At 46.4% G+C, this 20032-nt stretch overlaps 1 protein-coding gene across 2 annotated transcripts in view; it reads right to left on the bottom strand.

Annotated features, from left to right (window-relative positions):
• RHBDF1 (rhomboid 5 homolog 1) overlaps positions 1 to 20032 on the bottom strand; it is a 608603-nt gene that overhangs the window by 106313 nt on the left and 482258 nt on the right. For both annotated transcript variants that reach the window (XM_069647898.1, XM_069647899.1), the window contains 2 exons: positions 9713 to 9787; positions 6430 to 6591 (listed from right to left, as the gene is read on the bottom strand). In XM_069647898.1, coding sequence (XP_069503999.1) covers positions 6430 to 6591; positions 9713 to 9787 — 237 coding nt within the window. The remainder of the gene's footprint in view (positions 1 to 6429; positions 6592 to 9712; positions 9788 to 20032) is intronic.

Below are 20032 nucleotides of genomic sequence, written 5' to 3'. Positions count from 1 at the left end.
GAAAGAAATAATTGAAATTCTCATTTTAGGAGGGTGGGGGGATCATCGAAGATTCCTGGTTGAATAAGTTACATAGAACCAAACTCCACTGTGCACCACATATTCCTAATGAGAATTTGGATAGTTGGGGCAGGTATTGCTGGGTAGGGTGCCTGGGAAGGAGCTTTTATAGGCCTTGCCATCACTATGATTGCGTCTTAATTATTCAACTCCTCCCAACCACAAGTGCAACAGGTTTACTTCGATAGAGTGGCAGTCCAAAACACATTGCCACAAGCCATACTCGTTTTTTGTTTTTGATATCTACTGTCCTTTCCATTGTGGATCTCATCCAATTAAGTCAGAGCTTCTTTGTGCTGTGAGAACATGTGGAGCCTTCCCTGGTGAGTTATCCATAGTCACTCTGGATACTGTGTGGAGGATGCAATGTCCTCCTTAAACACTTCTCTTTTGATTTTTTCCAGCTCCTGTCTCTTCAGCTGAGCTTTCCTGTGGGGTCCTGGGAAGACCAGAAATGTTCTACCTCGGAAGATTGCCTCTTCTTTCTTTGTCAATGCCATCAAGATCAATTCTCCTTCCCCAGGAAACAATTTCAGCAGTTGCTGAAATCTTCATGACACATGAATCCCTGTTTAGCAGACAGAACACGTTCTACACATTCTGGTCCTTGGACAAATTAGGAAAGCCCCAGATTGTTTTTCGGAAGTTAGTGGAATTTGAATAGCTCTCCAACAGAGTAACTCCACTTAATCCATCTCCACCAAGACAAAGTAAACCACAGGAAAACAAACCGCACAGAATAGATCTCGGGCACTGGATGCTCAGCATGCGGCCCACCCAGTCCTGGTTAAACCCAATGAATATGGGAGTAAACCCTGAAAACAATGAAAAAATAGGAAGGAGCTGAATATGTCACCGAATGGAAAAACACAAGCAAAGGGGGAGACCTTAAAGTCTTAAAAGCTTGTCTACTCAATACTAGGTCGCTAAATAAACATGTGCAATGTATATGCAATTTTATCCTGGAAGAGGAGTTAGACCTATTACTTCTTACTGAAACATGGCTTCAAGATCCCATTGGCCCGACCTGCAACATATTGGGATTCCAGAGGGCTTTACTATCTTTTACAAAAACAGAGAGTCCGGGATTTGAGTGCGGGGTAGTTGCGGTTATAGCTAGGGACTCAATCCACATGTTGCTAGCCCCAACTACTTCATGCCTAGGCAGCAAGGTATTACACTTTAAGCACACACCCACAGAGAACAGCTACATCAACATAATTGTGGTATGTAGACCCCCCTTCATTAACTTCGGATTTCACAGATGAAATCATATAACAACTTAATCTTAAAAGCGAAAACACTGCTACTTTGCTGCTGGGAGACTTCAACAGATGGAGAGGCAACCCCTTAGACAAAGAAGCCATTAATTCTGAGAAAGCCCTAATTAATATTGACTTCAAGGTAATTTAACGAGGAACCAACCACGGCCAAAGGGAATCTGGATACCCGGGTGAAAGACTTCACCGTGCATCTGGTCAGATCATTTTAAAGTGATCTTCGCAGTGCACTTAAACCCTCAACTGAATAGTAACAACGAACCAAAGAAAATATTTAACAGAAACTATGGGAAAATTGGGACAGCATAATTACAACAGTGTATAGACACGGTCCTAGGAGCTTATAAAGAAAGTGACTCATGTGAAGACATTATCCTGAAATATTTGCAAGGGGCACATGAGCTAGTGGAGCAATTGGCACCCATCAAGGCCAGGTATCCACAATAATAGAACCTAGTTTGGGGATCTGGAACTCAAATCTTCCCTCGTATTGTATCACAGTTTGATTTGAGTCAATTCCATTCAGGTATTACTTCTTATTTTGAGGATTAAATCCACACCGTTGAATTCCTGATAATTCCTTAATAATTGAATTCCTTAATAATCCCAATACCACTGAAATCGGTCAACTTTTATGTGACCTGATTGGCAAAATTACGGATCAGAGATATCCCCGATTCAGGCCACACTGTAATCCCAACACCAAAAGAGATTGTGTATTTGAAACCCCTAGGAACGGAGCTTACACGAAGGAATATATCTCCGAACCACACAAAAAATAGGAGTAGTCTTCGACTATCTTTGGTCCAACACTCCAAATAACATTTTTTAACAAATACTACTTGTGAAATAAACTCATGAGTTCTGCCTCTCGATTTATATAATCCTATTTTCAGCTGAGAGACATTAGATCAACACCTCTATTTTTAAAGGGTTGCATTCCAAAAAACGAAATAAATATGAATGTTTATTTGGGAAACAACATACAATGTGTGAAATCTTGAAGGATAAAACAAATCAGGAATTCAACGGTGTGGATTTAATCCTCAAAATAAGAAGTAATACCTGAATGTAATTGACTCAAATCAAACTGTGATACAACCCATCAAGGCCAAACTTGTCAGAACCAATAACCATCAAAAATGGTCTAATATTAATCTTGCCGAATTTAAGAGGGAAAAGATGAGAAAAGAGGGCAGATGGTTGAAACAACCCTTGCAGGCCAATAAGGAGAGCTGGAAGAGAACTGAGAAACTCTATAAGAAGGGTATTGGCAAAGCCAAGAAAGATTACTTTAACAACCAGTTTAGGTTAGCCACCAACTCACCCAGCAAGCTTTTTGATATCCTTAAATCTGTTGAAAAACCTAAGACTCTATCCCCACCTTTTACTCCGTCCCAGGAGGACTGTGAAAATGTTCATGAGGCCTTCACCAATAAAATCATGAAAGCAAGGGAGAAAATAATAGCAGCTCAAATAATATTAAATGCCTAGCCAGATCAGCCGCTCCCGGAACAATCACAGACTGCAAGGCAGCTTCAACTTCCATTCCATCACATCAGAGGACATGATAAAAGTACTGTCCTCTATGAAGCCCACACCATGTGAAGAAAACGTTACCCCCCAAAAATTATACTGAAAAATAAAGCTATTTTTGCACCCATGCTCACCAAAATGGTAAATGCGGCCTTCAGAGATGGAATAATACCTAAAAGCATTAAAACGGTCACTGTCACGCCATTGGTGAAGACACCTGGCTTGGATCAAAAGGACCCTGGAAATATGCAACCTATTACCAATTGCAATTTCCTACTCAAAGTGATGGACAAGGTAGCTACTGCACAGTTGCAAGAATATGTAGAATCTAATAACATACTGCATAGCCAACAGTCAAGCTTCCGGACAGCACACAGTACGGAAACAGTGATGTTAGACTTGCAAACTCACATGCTAAGCATTTTGGATAAGGGCAAGACGGGCGTACTCATACTCCTGCATCTGAACGCAGCTTTTGACCTTTTGGATCACCAACAAATCCAATGGGCACTGGAGAAAGTCACCAACTGCTCCAAAGAGGCTACCAGATGGTTGGTCTTGTTTCTAGCAGACAGAAAATCCAAAATACACTGGGGATAAACATTCTTCAAAGAGGCACGCATACTATGTGGCGTTCCGCAGGGAGCAAGTCTGTCGCCCATATTATTGAACCTCTACCTCAGGTGTCTCTGCGTAGTGCTCGACAACATGGGGCATTTTTGACGAGCTATGTGAACTTAATGGCAATAAAACTGAGATGATGTTACGCTCACCTGACTCCCACGGAGGTGCTGGCCTGGTTCGCGCTGCTGTGACCTCTTCTAAGGTGATGCGCAGGGTTTGGAAGACGGACTGGACCGGGCCCCCCAAATCTGGCTTGTCTGGCTCGCAGAAGTATCCTTCTTAGGGTCTGGAAGGACAAGCTCTCCATCCTGCTTCTGATGCAGGGGCGCGTTGGTATCCAGTTACTTCACTGGATTTTCGGATTGGTGAGAACCAAACTTGCTTGGCTTCCAGGTAAGTTTTTTTGATAAGAGGTTCCCCTTGTGTCCATGGATTAATGTACTAATGCGAGTGTCTTTTTCCCCATAGGGGCCGGGGTACGGAATGCCGGGGAACAGGCACCGACCCGAGATGAGAGGTGAAATCCTTGTAGAAATCAGGTAAGTCTTTAATGAGCGTTTTTTGGTAATGTCTTTTCATTCGCTCGTTAACGCTGATGTCTCTTTTTCCCCTTGGGGGCGGGGGTCCGGAAATGCCAGGATGCGGCGCGGACCCGAAATGAAGAGGGAATGAATCAACAGGCAAGTCTTAACATGGAGATTTAGCTTTCCTTATTCCCTTCTCTCGCTCACCTTTTGTTCTGGTCTTTTTCTCCCTAGGCGCTGGGGCGTGACTGCGAATCCGGATGATCGCTGCTGAACATGGAGGCGCCCTGTAAAGGTGAGTGGAATGCGGCGCGGCAGCGATTGACGCGATGAGCTTTTAAATTAAAGTCTTCCTTTTCAGGATTGTCGCCCAGATGTCTCCGGGATGCGGATTTAGCAGGTAAGGACTTTTCCTTCTTCTGTTCTCTTCTTCTCTTCCTTTGCAGGTGATCCAGGATGCTGGCAGGCGTGGCTGAAGTCAGGATGCAGGAGCAGACACGGTGAGCGTCCAGCTGCTAGATGCAGAACAACGCGAAGCACGTGTGGCTGTTCGGGTGGGGTTTAAATAGCCTTGGAAGAAGTTCCAGGTATGTATCCTTCCTCCAATCAGGTATGTATCCTTCCCCGACCACGCCCGAATGGTAAATTAGTCCCACAGGTAAAGTAGTTCCTTTCAGGCCTCAAGGAGGCCGGGATCCTGCAGCATGGTCTGCATCAGGTAAGTGCACCCAAGCATTCCCATAATGAGCCTGGCGCCTATGGCGCCAGGACTGATGTCTTTTATGAGCCTGGCGCCATAGGCGCCAGGACACTGTCCAAAGGGCCCCTATATGGGGTTGCTGGGTCCTTCCTTGGGGACTGGATGTCCGCTTTCGGGGACGCCGGGCTTGAACCGGCTCCCCGGGAGCAGGCATCATGACAGATGATGATTTTCGGATCCCAGCAGGCTCAAGCCAAATTGGGACCCGGATATAAACCATTCATCATCAAAGATTCCCTCATTCAGGTCTCAAGGAAAGTGAAAACCCTAGGACTCGCCCTCGAAGCATCAATGGGTGCAGATGCTCAGGTCCAGAATCTTAACAAGAACTGTCTTTACCATCTACGTCTTCCAACCATATCTAAGTGAAGAGAAAGCTGCAATTATTGCAAGGGCCACTATCCTTTCCCGACTTGATCACGGCAATGCGCTGCTACTTGGCGCGAATAAACGATGCAAAGCAAGATGTCAAATCATCGAAAATAACGCAGTAAGAATAATAAAAAGGAAAACTAAAAGCAATCTCATTACTGCTGATAGAATGGTGCTACACTGGCTGACCATCGAGGAGAGGATCCAGTTTAAATCTATGACTCTGGTCCACAGATGCCTTCATGGGAAAGCGCTGGAGTACCTGAGTACCTGAAGGAAAGGATTACTCAACATGTTCCCAGGCACTCACTCAGATCAGAGACCCTGGGCCAGATATCAGTCCTACCTCACAGACGCTCCAATGGGTTGGGGAGAGCGTTTCCAGTGTTAGCAGCACAAAAATTGAACAACCTTCCCCTATGGCTCAGACTTGAGCCGAACTATGTAACTTTCAGAAAAAACCTGAAAATATTCCTCTCTAAGTGAGGTTAGGACTTCTTGGTCAAATCGGCTGCTCCTAGCTAGGCCTCTGTCCCGTCTTTTACACATTGTATTGACTGTGTATGTTTGCGCCCTGATGCCTGCGGGCTTTCGGTGCAATATAAAATTTAAAAAAGCTACTTATTGACTTTTAATAAACTGGGTAGTTTTAGGCATCTATATCTATCTCATTAGAAACCGTCTGTACATCTCTGTTTCATCCATCTCTGGTTATTCCTTTGGGTTCCCCAGATGTCTACTCTGCACCTCAATTGCATCCACTTTTTTACACACGTTTATTAACATATCACATCAGGTGTATTTGTAGAGCACACATTCACACCAAGGGGAGGCCTCTTGGTGCCGATACCAGATGTTTATTATTACACTTCATATGTTGGGTGGTTTAGGTTTCCATTAAAGAAAAGAAAGGTTAATAGGGCAATGCAGGACCCCTGTCGCATCATGCACATTATCATACATTTTGGGACACAAATGCAATCCTTTCTGCTTACTGTGCATTATTCTCAGCTTCGTAGAAAAGAATGAAGGCACTCTCTTACAATGGTGAGAGGTATTTAAACTGCTCATTGTGTTCATTGAGTCATAAGTCAGGGAATTTTCCAAATATGCTTAATGGCAGTGGTGGCCTTTCATATGAATGTGGGCATACTATGCCCGGCAGATTCAGACCCATCACTGTCTAAACCAGTGCCCATTCCTGTTGAGCCACCACGCTTCACCTTTTGCATATGTAGAACGTCTAAACTGAAACACAGCTGATGAGACTTACCGAGCATTCCTCTTCCGAGGTCTGCAGACAGCCTGATTTATCATTCCTTACACAACAAGCTGACTGCCTCTCTTTTCCTCTTGCCGCAATGATGAAGTTGTGAACCTGCTGATCTTGTCTCATACACGGTGAGAACTTTGCACCAAGGTGGATTAATGCTTCCTGCAAAATAAAAATAAAACAATCAAACTGAAAATGTAAAGCCACATATTACATGTCATCTTAGAAATAAAGAATTGTTCTCCTGACTGTCTTCCTGTGAAATAAAATGCATGAAAAGTATAACATATATAGTAGATTCACACAAAACCATTTCTACATAAATGCAGACACAACAAACAGAAAGTAAGCATTGCTTCACGGAATAGAAGAGGTCTGCACTCACACCACATCTGAGAACCAACTGAAAGCTATTATTCCCTGAGAACCAGAATAGGCCTGGTCTCTTTAGGAAATTGATACTATGGATTCAGCAGAGGCTTGCCAGAAAATTCTCAAATTAATCAGCCTTTCGTCCATCTTAATCTCAGTGTTTTATTCTGGGAGCATCTGAAGGTCTCAAGCACTGTGGAATGTGGAGGATGTGGATGGATCTATGTTTCCAGTCTGACTGTCATCTGGAAACATGGATGTGTTGGCATAGGTCTAGCTCTTTTTGCAGCCTGTGCAAGATGTGGGCTCACTTTTTGCAATCCCACTTCAGCTGGGCTTTTCAGACAGGTGGCCACATTTATCCCCATCTAGGTAGGTGGTCTATAATAGGTACTATGGGTATTTATGTTTGGATGGTAACTAAAAGTAGCAGGCAAGCGAGAATGGAGCATAGGACAGTGCTTGACAATAACAATAGTTTCATTGAGTGGCCAAGTGGATTGTGTCGGAGGGTGTGGCTGAGGGTATAGTTAGATATTGTCTATACAAGGCAGGTGATGGGGGAGTAAGGGGACACATTTCATTAACAGGTTGAGAAACTTCCATGGAAACGAATGTTAAAAAGTGGTCCATGGTGCTTGGTGTCTGAGTTAGAAGCACAGCGTGGAAATTTGAGTATATATGGAAATGTTTTTTTAAAATTATTTTTAAAGGAGTTGGAAGGAACAGGCTCAGAGACTGAAGTTATGGACGTGCATTATCAATTTTTACTCCACCTTGTGGAACTCACGGATGGTTGATAACTGGTTTAAGGTAATGACAAACCATAAATATGACACCGCTCCTTTTACCCACGTAATGGTTCAGCAACCAGAAAGTCTCAGCAGGGTTTAATACCAATGTTGCATTTAAGAGTTGACTCCTCTCTCTCTCTCTCTCTCTCTCTCTCTCTCTCTCTCTCTCTCTCCTTCATCCCTCACATTCAGCACCTTGCCAATAAGTCTTACTTTCAACTTTTCCTTTCCCTCGGAAGCTGAATGTCTCTAGAGCCCTGGTTCTCTCTAGGCTAGACTACTGCAAAAGCCTTTCCCTTAATCTACCCTCTTCTTCTCTATGGCCCTCCAAACTAATCCAGAATAGGGCTCCGAGACTAATCCTTGGCCTCAAGCTCAGGGACCACATCTCCCCAGCCCTAAAAGCTCTCCACTGGCTCCCAGTTGCTGCAAGGATCAAATTAAAATCCCTCTGCATCTTCCAGAAGGTTGTCTCAGGCCGGGGACCACGCCATCTACAACTGGCTCTCACTAAATACTCTCCCTCCAGATCTTTACGCGGCTGGTGGCCGATCTCTTTCCTCCGCAGGCTCCTTCCTATAGAACAGCCTCCCCCTTCCTCTTCGTCTTGAGCCGGATCTCCTCAAATTCCAGAAGCTTCTCAAGACCTTCCTATTCGCCTCACCCTTCCACTCCTCCCTCGTCTGCTAAATCCCACATCCCGCAGTTGCTGAGAATGGTGACCAGGGCCCTTATGTGTCCTCCCGGGTCCTAGCCTCCCACACCCAATTGCCTAAAGCCTCCACCCCTCCCAGTATGTTGCCTTGGTCCCCCCTGGCTTATATTACCACAGTCATGCACATACTTATTTATTGGCGGCTGACTACTCCACCCAGGCACTTACAACTGCTCACTCCCCAGCACTTCCCTTGTGATACACCTAGCACTTATCCCCCACTCCCTCTTCCTCTCTCTCTCTCTCTGCACTTGCACGTTCTGACTGCTCACAAGGTCTAGTAGGGCAACCTCTATCTTTCATTGTTATATTTGTTTTTGATTCTTACGTTCACTCCCTGTCGTCACTTTAAAACACAATGTACTTGATGTATAAGCGCTTAACAAATGCACAATAAAAAAAATAAATGGCTCAGGTATTTGAGCCAGATTTGCTTTTTTTGAACCACTCTGAGGGTCATTAGTAGGCCCCCCTCCTCCACCACCTCTACTATGTCCTATCAACTGCTAACCCTCATCACCTGCAATCTGCCTGCCTTATTCACCATCCACAGGTGGGGCTGAAGCCTTCAATAGCACCTCTGACTAGAGAACAGGAACCCAAGGTCACCTTCTCAAGCCTGGGGTAGGAATCTCAGAAGCAGGAACCTAATGTTAGCCTTTCTCACTTTGTTTGTGAAGTGCTCAGTGTGGAGATCTGCTTGCACGTGTATACTGGGATGCACAAATTCAACATTGGGGACCTTCTAGCCTTTTACACCTGCCACTGCACCCTCCAGGCTTTATGTGCCAGTGAGGTTTCAGCCTTTGGTACCAACCCAGAGTGCTCGTCCCTGGGTGGTCTCTACCCCGGTTAGTTTAGTCTTCAGACCATTCCCCCATGCAGGTAGTTTATTCCTGCAAGTTAACAACAGATTTGTGTCTGGTGAATGCAATTCCTCTTTGGATCCCTCCACCTCCTGTTGGCTTCGGTTCGCTGCACAGCTAGATGGAAACCTTCCAAACTGTGATGGCTCTCTGTGACTTTTCTTTGGAAGCATTATGTGCATTGCCCAAAAGGGTGTACACCAGACACCTCTTCCTCAGTGCAAGAATGCAGTGATCTACCCTAAATTACTAATCCCTTTATAATGTGTCCCCAAAGGTCGAGGGATGATATTGGCCAATGCGCCTCTGCTGTCTGCACCTCTCAGCTGATCACGGGCTTCACTCTAGAGGATAGGCCAGCACCAATGGACTCCTTAGTGGATGGGAGCCGGAGCTCGCAGAGATGCCTTCACCTAGGACTTCTTTTGTTTAAGCCCAATTCAACCGTATCAGTGCAATAAAAAGTGAAACAATACGTAACCTACATTAATCCGTTTTGACATTACTTAACTTGGGATGATTAAAGTAAAACTTACGGAGCTTGGTCCAATCCAAAAGTTTTCTTGTTGAACATATTTTACACTTTCATATACACCTCTGTTTCGAAGGACCTTAAAGAGAAGAAAGCCACTTGTTTACAGTAGCATATACAACACTAACATTTTATAGAATAGATTCAATCTTCCCTACAGGTTAAACAGTTAAACAAAACTGGGAGCTTACAGACAAAACACAGCTAGGTGACGGCACACAGAAAACATCATGATATTAGGTTCTCTCATTGTACTCCTTCTGGGCATATGTTGTTTACACTGGTTTAATGAATGCACAGCATAGTGAGAAATTAAAATGTGGCTCCAGGAACCAGAACATTGATTTAATTATGCTCCAGGCGTAACGTGAATGCCATCTATAAGACTTTTACACTTTGAATCCACGTTGCACCTCATTTTCATTCATTTGTATGTCAGAGAGGAGGGGAAGATCGTAATTTACGATTTTGCCTCCCCCTGTCTCTATACCACACAAATACTCCACTCATTTGCATGAGCATGGTTTTTCATGCTAGTGCAAATGCTGAAGATTCCTATGGAGTCCGCCTGCATTTTACACCAGCAAAAAGCAGTCTGACGCCATAGGAACCCAGTGTGAACATCGCCTGCCACGTGTACATGGCAGGCAGCCTTTACCCACTTTGTACGTTCAAATGCAAAGGGTAGCATACAGGTAAGTATGCTACCAGTTCACATTTCTCTTTTGCACTCTGACATGCAAATAAGTAAAATTACGCTGCAGGGACCTGTGTAAATGTAATTAAGTGAAACTGGAAAATGAGCCGCAATGTGTTTCATCTCAGTGTAGACTGGGGCTACAATTCTAGTGTACACTGTTACTTCCTTGGGTTATTTTCCAGTTGTTTATAAATAAATCTCATGAAATGGAAAGGCTTATTTATGGGTGGGGCTGAGAAAACGACCCAGAGTCCCTCTGCCCTAAATCCTCCCCCACCCCCGCTAGTGCAATCCCACAGTTAATAATTTACATTTTTAGCACTGCCTAAGCCTGCAGGCTGCTTTAGGCTGCATGAACCCTGCACTGATAACAAAGCCGGATTAGGCTTTCTTAATATTCTTTGAAGTGCAGAACCACAGCGAATAACTGCAGTATTACACTTTAAAGACATCAATAGAGCTGGGCGAAAGTGAGCCAGGGCCCATTTCAAACATCTGCTTGGGGGGCCCCTGCCAAGAGCTGGGTTTAGGACCGACTGAAGATGTTTCAACAGGTTTGGGTCCTTCCCTGCTTAGAGCAGATGAAGCTAGTCGTAATCACCTGTGGGGTGTATACATTATAATGCAGACCAAGAAACAGATTATCACGAAACAGCCAGCCAGCAGGTAGCACAAACACTAAACATCCACACAAAAGCTATTACTGCTTCTTTGTCAGCCGGGGAGGACGCAGAGAAACTGGAGTAAAAGGGCAATGATGTGATAAGCCCATGTTTGTCTACCCCAAGGGAGGACACATCATTAAGGGCTCCAGCAAATGCAGCTTGTAAAAGGCGCTCTGCAAACACACATTTAAAGCTTGAAAAAAAGATGTTGCTTCGGTCAGAAGACTGCTGACTGCCAACATGGGGCAGTTGCTGAGAGCCCCTCTGAGGCTCGAGTAAGGAGGCATTTTGTCTGGATGCTGTGTAACCAGTGTGTGGGCAGTGTGCTTCCTGCACTCCTAATGAGGGTTTTTAAATGTTCATTGAAGCACGAAACAGCAGCGAATCACTGCTGTCTTGCGCTTCATAAAATAGTTAGAAAGCCTTATGCCTGCAAGCTGTGACTCGAGCTGCCCCGTGCCACTCTTCTGCTCATGTGCTTAGCTGACACAGCGCCAGGGCTGGGCACATGCACTGATACAATGTTTGAGCCCAGCCAGGGATCCTCTACCTCTGCCTTGCCTGCAAGCTGTGCAGCCCAAGCCCAGGCAAGCCCGGCTAACTAAATGAATCCTCTTCTAAAAATCATGTTGCAGTTAGTGCAACATGATTCTTTAAATAAGAAGCAAATATGCAGTATTGTATTGCAAACTGTCTTGAAAGATGAAACTTTGGACACTGCAGATAAGGTCCATAAATTCATTTAGCACCCTGTGCGTGCGAGCCAGCCAATAAGGTGGCTAGGAATGCTGGCTTGAACCGGCAGTGTAAGCCCCCGTTCCAAGCCACCTGTCGGTCAGCTTGCCTTGCCGCCATCTTCTCCCCACTCTCTGCCCCGTTTTTCTTTTTTATTTACTAACTGTACAGAGCCCCGCCTTCCCTTTCCATGGTGGCCATCTTGGTGGCGACCATGGACCATGGAAAAGGATTTTCCTTCCTCCAGGGGGATGCGGCGCACGCCCCATTTTTGAAAGGACTTTTTTTTTTATTAGCACCCCATTTACCGCTTTGGTAACCCAGGGTGCTAATGGCCTTCATCCCCTGGTCTAGGACTGGAACGGGAGGATAACGGCCCGCAGTCCTCGTTATCCGCCTGTGTTTCGTTCGGGTCGATAACTTGGGCTGCCGACTGTTATCCCCATCCCAGCCCCTGGAACGGGTGGATGAACGCCACATTATTAAGCATTTTAGGTAATCAGGAGACATCGGGTAAACATCCATTAAGATTAGGAGCTAGGCTAGGGAGATGAGCCCACTAACTCCCACCACCCTTACTATTACTACATCATTCTAACTGACTGGGGTGGAACATTAAGTCAAGTACAAACATTCCATACAAACATTCCACACACTACAAACATTCTACGATGACCTTAGATCACTCAGGCAGGGAAGAAGATGCAACACACCTCATTTCCATGCATATACAACACAGGACCATACACCAGAATACAATAACATAAAACACACCTCCTTTACTTGCAACAAAGAACATACACCATTGACCAATCACACACTTCAACACTCAACAAAAAACTACTCACATGGAACTAACCACCACCACACACCGTCTCGTACCACCATCACCTGCATAACTAAAGGGTCTGGTTGTCCCTCTAAGGTGTAACTCACATCAGTCGACAGGCTACACCACAACTCTACATCCCAAAGTCATCGTAATCTATGCATCACCTCCTGCCCACTTGAGAGCATACCAGTCCCTACTTTGGCAACAGTCTACCTCCATAAACCAATAACACGAAGCACCTCCCGTTCACCACTGCCACTGGCAAACCTCAGGCCTTCCACAACTGAGCACAAAACAGAGTCCATCCTTGGGCTGGCATGTGACACCATCCGGTGTGTTTGTAGTGTGTTTGGTGTTACTGGTGGTGCATGCTAAGTCCTGGAGTCCTACTTTGCTGTCCTTGTTACTGGAGGATGAGTTCTGAGAGTGGCAGACTAAGCACAGTAAGAAGATTAAATACACACCATAAGCACAGAGCATGTGTGATGCATTGCAGTGTGTGTTTGGTGTTACGTATGGTGCACGCCAAGTCCTGGAGTACTACTTTGCTGTCCCTGATACTGGAGAAGGAATCCTGAGAGCTGCAGAGTAAGCAATGCTTGGGGAAGGGGCAGTCGTTGGGTGGGGGTGGTGTGACCCACAGTTCAGCGATTGGTTTAGAGAAGAAATACAGTTTGTAAGTGAAACAAACTTTTTTCTTTTGCTGGGTATTCTCGGCCTGGTGACGGAGTATTCGTGAGCATGTGAATCTGTTCCAGACCCATGGTGGAGAACAATAGTTAAAGATAGTAAACAATAGACAATTAGTCGCCCTTGCGGGGTGCGATGGACAATAGTGGCCCTCCCTTGGGCCTTGATCTCAGCTTGACGAACTTCTTAAGGTCCTCTGGAGGCGATCCTTCGAAGAGCTCCCGCCACCTGGCTAGCCTGTTCTTGAGTGCACGTGGAGTCAATGCGTTGCACGCGGTACAATCCTTCTCAGCTGTGGTTGGGGCCAAGGCAGCTGAGGCAAAGGCCATGGGGGTCGGAAGTGGGGAAGAGCCCCTCGAAGGCTGGACACCTGCTGAAGCCATCCAAAGTCGACATGGGCCGGGGGGATCTTGGCGCTGGAGGCCTTAGTACCTAGATGATAGATAAAAGATAAAAAGATAGAAGAATCTGGGGAAGAGCGCGTGGTATTAAATGGCAGGGCCAAACCCAGGAGCGCTGTTGAAATCGACACGTTCCAGTCGATGCAGAAAAGGGGACTGAGCAGTGGCGCCAGTGGGCGGAGTCAGTGTAGCGCATGCTCCCAGGGCCGCGCCTCCAAATTTAAAGGGGAAGAAGGTTTTTTCTGGTGAAAAAGGTTCTGTCTCCTGTCCCTTGGAAGGGACGCCCATCAGTATGGAGGAAAGGGGACAGGACGCAAGAGTAGGAAACAACCTTACTGACAGGGCTCAATAGACATCACCTAGGAATACAGTAAGCCCACACATCATCATTGGTATAGGACTGAGCCGCATGAGACCAAGCCAATACCAACAGCATGATGTACAGAGTATGCTACAAACAGGCATAACTCTACCAGGAATAACTTACATACACAGTTCCCGGGACACATCACAAACTCCTCCCATAGTGATATACACAAAACTACACAATACTCAAACTTCAGTTGAAGGCAGGCATCCCCAACTAAACAGCTATCACACACTTCACATTCACAACACTCCATGACTAAAATGGATTTACTTATAAACTGTAATTTAAATGTGATCACATAACATTCTTTTACCAGAAAAACACACACACCTTTGGCAGTGTCACCACTTTGGTAGTGTCACTCACCACATATCCCATGCAAAGACAGAGCAAACCAAAGAACTTGGCATGCATTACTGCTCTTACAGAAACAGGCTAAAAGTATGTAGCATTCCGCAACTTGAAACCTAAAAATTCCCTCAACCATTTAGATATTCAATACGTCCAACAAGACACTTTGCTAAAAGTCCTTTCTGCAAGGAAGCAGCAATGTTCCTGCAAATCATAAAGATGGTCATGAATACCAACTTTAAACGTGAACATTTCCTCAAATGTTTAGATATTAAATATGTCCAAAAGGACACTTTGTTAGAGCTGCTTGCTGCAAGGTAACAGCTATATTCCTGCAAATCCTATAAAGATGGTTAACTTAAGGATACATCTTAGTACTTCAACCATACTCAACATCCGGTTAACGAGTAGGTTGGCCTGTAGTCAGCTTCAGCGTAAAAAAGTATCACACTCCCATGCCATACAACCTGACAACATGTCTCGTGCATTGAAAGACCGTGAACTGCTAAGTGTCCATGCTGCTTAAAAAAACAGCTATTAGGCTTAACATCCTCAAGAGGTTACACTAAATTCTAAATCTCCATTAACACTGCTAAGCAAAGCTAAAGCAGAAATGTGACAGTAGCGCCACACAAGTCAACAGATAAACAGCCTTCTGTTGTCTCACATTTGTAAATCACCTTGCATGCTCCGTGCATCCATCAACCTCCTCCCATCTCTAAATACAATGTAGCGCACAGAGTAAGCGATCACAAAATGAGCAGCACAGATGGCATCATATATAACGGTGCCGCTTCACATTACATCAATCCTCTCCTTCGTTAGCCATTAAAACTCCTTACTCGTTTCCCTTTAAGCACAATACTTGTTCTTACTCTGAGGTATAAGTAAATAGAGGCAGTACTGAAGCTTGTCACCGTCTGAAACACACGGGTGCTACCGGTGATTCCTTCGGAAATACAACGTACATGCAGCAGCAAAAAACAGAACTGCACAATCCTCCATCGGTCAGACAGGGAATGCATTGATGCCGCGACACACTCTTCCTGAAGCGGCCCTTGGACATCGTCACTTACACGAATGGCGGAAGGTTCTTTTCTCTCGCCAGACAAACTGCTTTTTCAGGACCCAAGACATAGCTACAGAGAACACAGAAGGTTGCAGAGAGCATTCTATGTCCAGCCAACGTCATCATTGGCACCGTGGAAGCAGAGCCACATGGAGCTCTGCGATGCTACACCGTCACTGGAGCTGGGCACTCGGGCCAATGCAGGTAAGACCCGGGACCCGTCGCCTCCTAGTCCTGACAACACGTCAATAATGCGGTCACCCCAAGAGCCAGGTCCCACATTTGACATTAGATCAGACAGTGGCCTCTTCTTTTCAAGCCACATTGGCAACTTCCTTCTCAGCAACAGTCACTGGCTACTCCACTCATCATATGGGTAGCAGCAGCAACTGTTTCCATTCCCTTGGGTGCTGGGACAGTCCCCAGCTCTCTCGCCACTCTCTTCGCCCCAGATGCAGCACCAGACTCCCTTTCGCTGGGGGAGGTGGGATCATCTTATTGAGGGAAGTGGGTCTCCCTAATCTTCCTCCTTCTCTGGATCTGCATCAAAGCCAGCTTGTCGCCAGTGTTGTAAAGATGAACGCTTGGGGACTGTAGGTAAGGTCCACAAGTTCATTAATTAAGCATCTTGGGTAATCAGGTGACATCAGGTAAAGCTCCATTATGATTAGGAGCTAGGCTAGGGAGATGAGCCCACCGGCTCCCACCCAGGCTACATCATTCTAACTGCCTGGGGTTGAACATTGAGTCAAGTACAAAGATACCATAAAGACATTCTATGATGACCTCCCATCCCTCAGACAGGGAAGAACAAGATACAACAGCAGGCCCCTGCTGAAGCAGCTGCTGTTCCTGTAGTTGCTAAGTATAGGTTCCAACAAAGTGATCAGTGAGCACAGACGATTGCTTTCACAAGGCCATATATACATGATCCAACTGACTGATCAACTGAGAAATTAAAGTAAAACAATACAGAGGACCTTCATCTTTTGCCTGTTCCACCCACTTTGCTGTCAACCTGCCCCATCGACTCCTTGAAACATGTGCTGCACCTTGCAACCTTCTGCCTACCCTGTCCCCTGCCGGAGTTTTAGTTCCACAACTTTTTTTGGCAAACGTTTACCACTGCTTATTGGTGCTCATTCAATAAATGGGATTTAAGTAACCCTTGCCAAACTCTTTCAGCTTAATCCTGAATTGCCTAAATTTCTGTTACATTTTGGGATGCACCATACTCGACACATTTCTTTTAAAAAAACGTTTATTTATTGGCATAGCGAGAGAACAGACAATCAACAGAATGTACAAGATATATATGGTAGCAGGTACATGAGCGACTACATAATGTATGGTAAATACAAGCAGGGGTAGATGCACAATTTAACAGATATGCGGGGCTCGGTAATGGACTAGTTCACTTCACCAGGAGGGGGGGGGACAGTAGTTCTAGGTCATCTTTGCTGTTCAGATAGGTACAAAATTCTGACCACACATTCTTGGGACGAGAGGTTCGCGGGAGGGTGTTAATGTAGTCCTCCTCACACGTTTGAGTCCAGGTGAGGGCCCTCAGCCACATTTCAAATGAAGGGGGGGAGCGGCGCTTCCAACATTGTAATATGCATTTTTTGGCCACTATGGTGGCGACATTCGGAAACCTGGACATTTTTTTCTATTTGGGGCCATCCCACAGGCCGAACAGTTCAGCCAATGGTCCTGGAGGGATGTGGGACGATGTAATTTCATAGAGAGCGTCTATTATAGCTTTCCAGTATGGGCCTAGTGCGTCGCAAAACCAACACATATGCATATGATCCGCGTCTGGAGATTTACATCTAGGGTAGGAGTGAGCCTGAGCGTGTGCAAACCTGTCCAATCTGTGCGGCGTGTAGTATAGTCGATTTAGGAGCTTATATTGTATACACCTATATCTGGCATTTAAAGAGGTGGCACGGGTGTGTATGCACATTTTCTTCCACATTGCGTCAGTAATGGGGAGTCCCAGCTCGTTGCTCCATATATCACGTGCCGTGTGTGGCACCTCTGTAGGGTTGGTCATCAGCATTTTGTATAGCGAGGACACAATCCCTCTGGCCCCGGCTGAATTAGTTATATAGCGAATCTCTGGCGAGTCTGGGGACTCATCAGGGTAAGAGGGCCACCAGGCTCGAAACGCTGCTCTCAACCTGAAGTATTGCAGTAGCTCTAGCGCCGTGCCAGAATGGCCCGGACGCCATGTCTGCGGAGTGATGAACTTCCCTTCTGGGTATAGGTCGGTCAGGGCCCGATATCCCAAGTCATACCAGTGTTTCATTAGGAGTTTATCGTGTGTGGGGCTGAGGCCTGGGAATTGCCAGATGGGCAGCCATTTGTAGTATGGGTGGAGGCCGGGTTGTGAATGTAGTATTCGTTTCCATGCCATGGTTTTAGCCGCTACGGGGTCGGCCTGGGCATCGGTGTGAAATGTATGGTGGAGTATGAGAGAGAGGGTGTTAACTCCCTCACTTGCTAGCTTCTCGAGCTTCACCTGTGGGGGAGGATCGGTGAACGTGTACCAGTACGTGGCGTATTGGGCCTATGCGGCTGTCCAGTATTTAGCGAAGTCTGGGGCAGTGAAGCCCCCCACCCTCATATGGAAGGGTCATATGCTGCCACTTCTTACGGACCGCACCAGAGTGCCACAAAAATTGAGCGCATACAGAGTGCAGATTCCTGAAGTACCGCCTTCCAGGTCAAATCGGCACATTAACGAAAACGTAGAGCAATTTAGGGACAGTTATTTTAATTAGAGACAGCCTGCCCGACAAGGAGAGCGGGAGTTGCGCCATTTCAGCAGTTGGGCCTCCGCAAGCTGCACCACAGCCAAGTAGTTGTCGGCCAATAGTGAAGCTTTGGTGAGGCATACCTGCACCCCTAGGTATCTGATACCCATTGGTGACCAACGGAGGGGAAATTCACATGTCGGCTGTGTAGTGGTCGGCGTGAGCGGGAAGATGTCAGATTTAGTATAGTTTATGGAGAAGCCCGAAAAAGTGCCAAATTTTGTGATGTCCCGTATGATCGGGTCCAGGTGGGCTGCCGGGTCTCTGATGTAAAGTAGCACATCGTCTGCATATAGTGAGATGATCTCCGGAGTGTCACATAGACGTATACCTTTACGCGTGTTTTTGTCTCTGATGCTGTCAGCCATGGGTTCGATAGCTAGCGCGAAGAGTATCGGGGAGAACGGACAGCCTTGGTGGGTACCTCTATGGAGAGCGAAGGGGGCCGAGGTCCTGGTGTTGACCAGGACTCTGGCTACGGGGTCTGTGTAGAGTAGTTTCATGTATGACATCATGCGTGGGCCAATTCCCATTTTTTTTAGTGCCGCCCACATATATTGCCACAACACCATGTCGAATGCCTTCTGGGCATCGAGGGTGACCACTACTGCGTTTGCATTGGGGTCGATTCTGGCCAAGACATTGAACAAGCAATGGTTATTTGAGGACTGTGGACCTGCCGGGCACGAAACCACTCTGGTCAGGATGAACTAAGTGGGTCATAATAGGGAGGAATCTATTTGCGATAATCTTGGCGAATATTTTCATGTCGGTGTTCATCAGAGAGAGGGGTCTATAAGAGCCACATTCGTCCAGCGGTTTGCCTGGCTTGGGTAACACAGTTATGAGTGATTTGTGCATGGATTGGGGAAGGGTATTCAAGCTGAGTGCCTCGTTCCATACCTCCAAGAGTCTGGGTGCCAGGATTGCTACATGTTCCCGATAGAACTGGGTGGTGAGACCGTCCGGGCCTGGTGCCTTGCCCATCGGGCAGTTCGAGATGACTGTGGTTATCTCATTGAGGGTGAATGGAGCTTCGAGTTGGTCGCTAGTGGCGCGGGAGAGGAGGGTCATGGGTATTTGGTCCAGCAAGGCGTTCGTGTCTTGTAAACTATGTTCTTGCTGGGGGCCGTATAGGTTTGTGTAGAACGCAGTGAACGTCTCGAGGGCGTCCTGATCAGACCAGCACAGGGCACCGCCTGCGTTCCTGACACAGTCTATGCGAGTCCTGCCCCCCTCCGCGCGGACCAGCCTGGACAGCATCCTCCCCGGTCTGTCCCCCTCATCATATTTCCTGGCCGCTACGGGACGGGCTTAGTATTGGACCTCCTTCTGGGCGTTGGTCTCGAATATTTCCAGTTCCGCTCTGATCTGTGCCAGTGTGGTCGGGGTAGGGGCAGAGGCATACTCCCTCTCAAGTTCCTTTAGCTTTGCCTCCGACCACTGCAGGCTATTTTTGATAGCTTTGAGGACCCCAGCTTCTCTAGAAATGCACATCGCCCTAATGTAGACCTTGAATGCCTCCCACCGCACCCCATCGGAGGTATCCTGCCTGTTGCAGTCAAAGAAGGTGTTGATATCAGCCAGGATATCAGCTTTGAAAACTATGTCCTGGAGGGCCTTGGACTTGAATCTCCAAGAGGAGTGGGGGGTGGAGGGGTGGTCCTGTCCTAATGTTATGCGGAATATTAC

Source organism: Ambystoma mexicanum, chromosome 2q, assembly GCF_040938575.1.
Source record: "Ambystoma mexicanum isolate Mex_15411 chromosome 2q, UKY_AmexF1_1, whole genome shotgun sequence".
Classification (NCBI taxonomy): Eukaryota; Metazoa; Chordata; class Amphibia; order Caudata; family Ambystomatidae; genus Ambystoma; species Ambystoma mexicanum.
The sequence above is the reverse complement of the archived record's forward strand: the minus strand, read 5'-3'. Positions and strand labels throughout refer to the sequence as shown.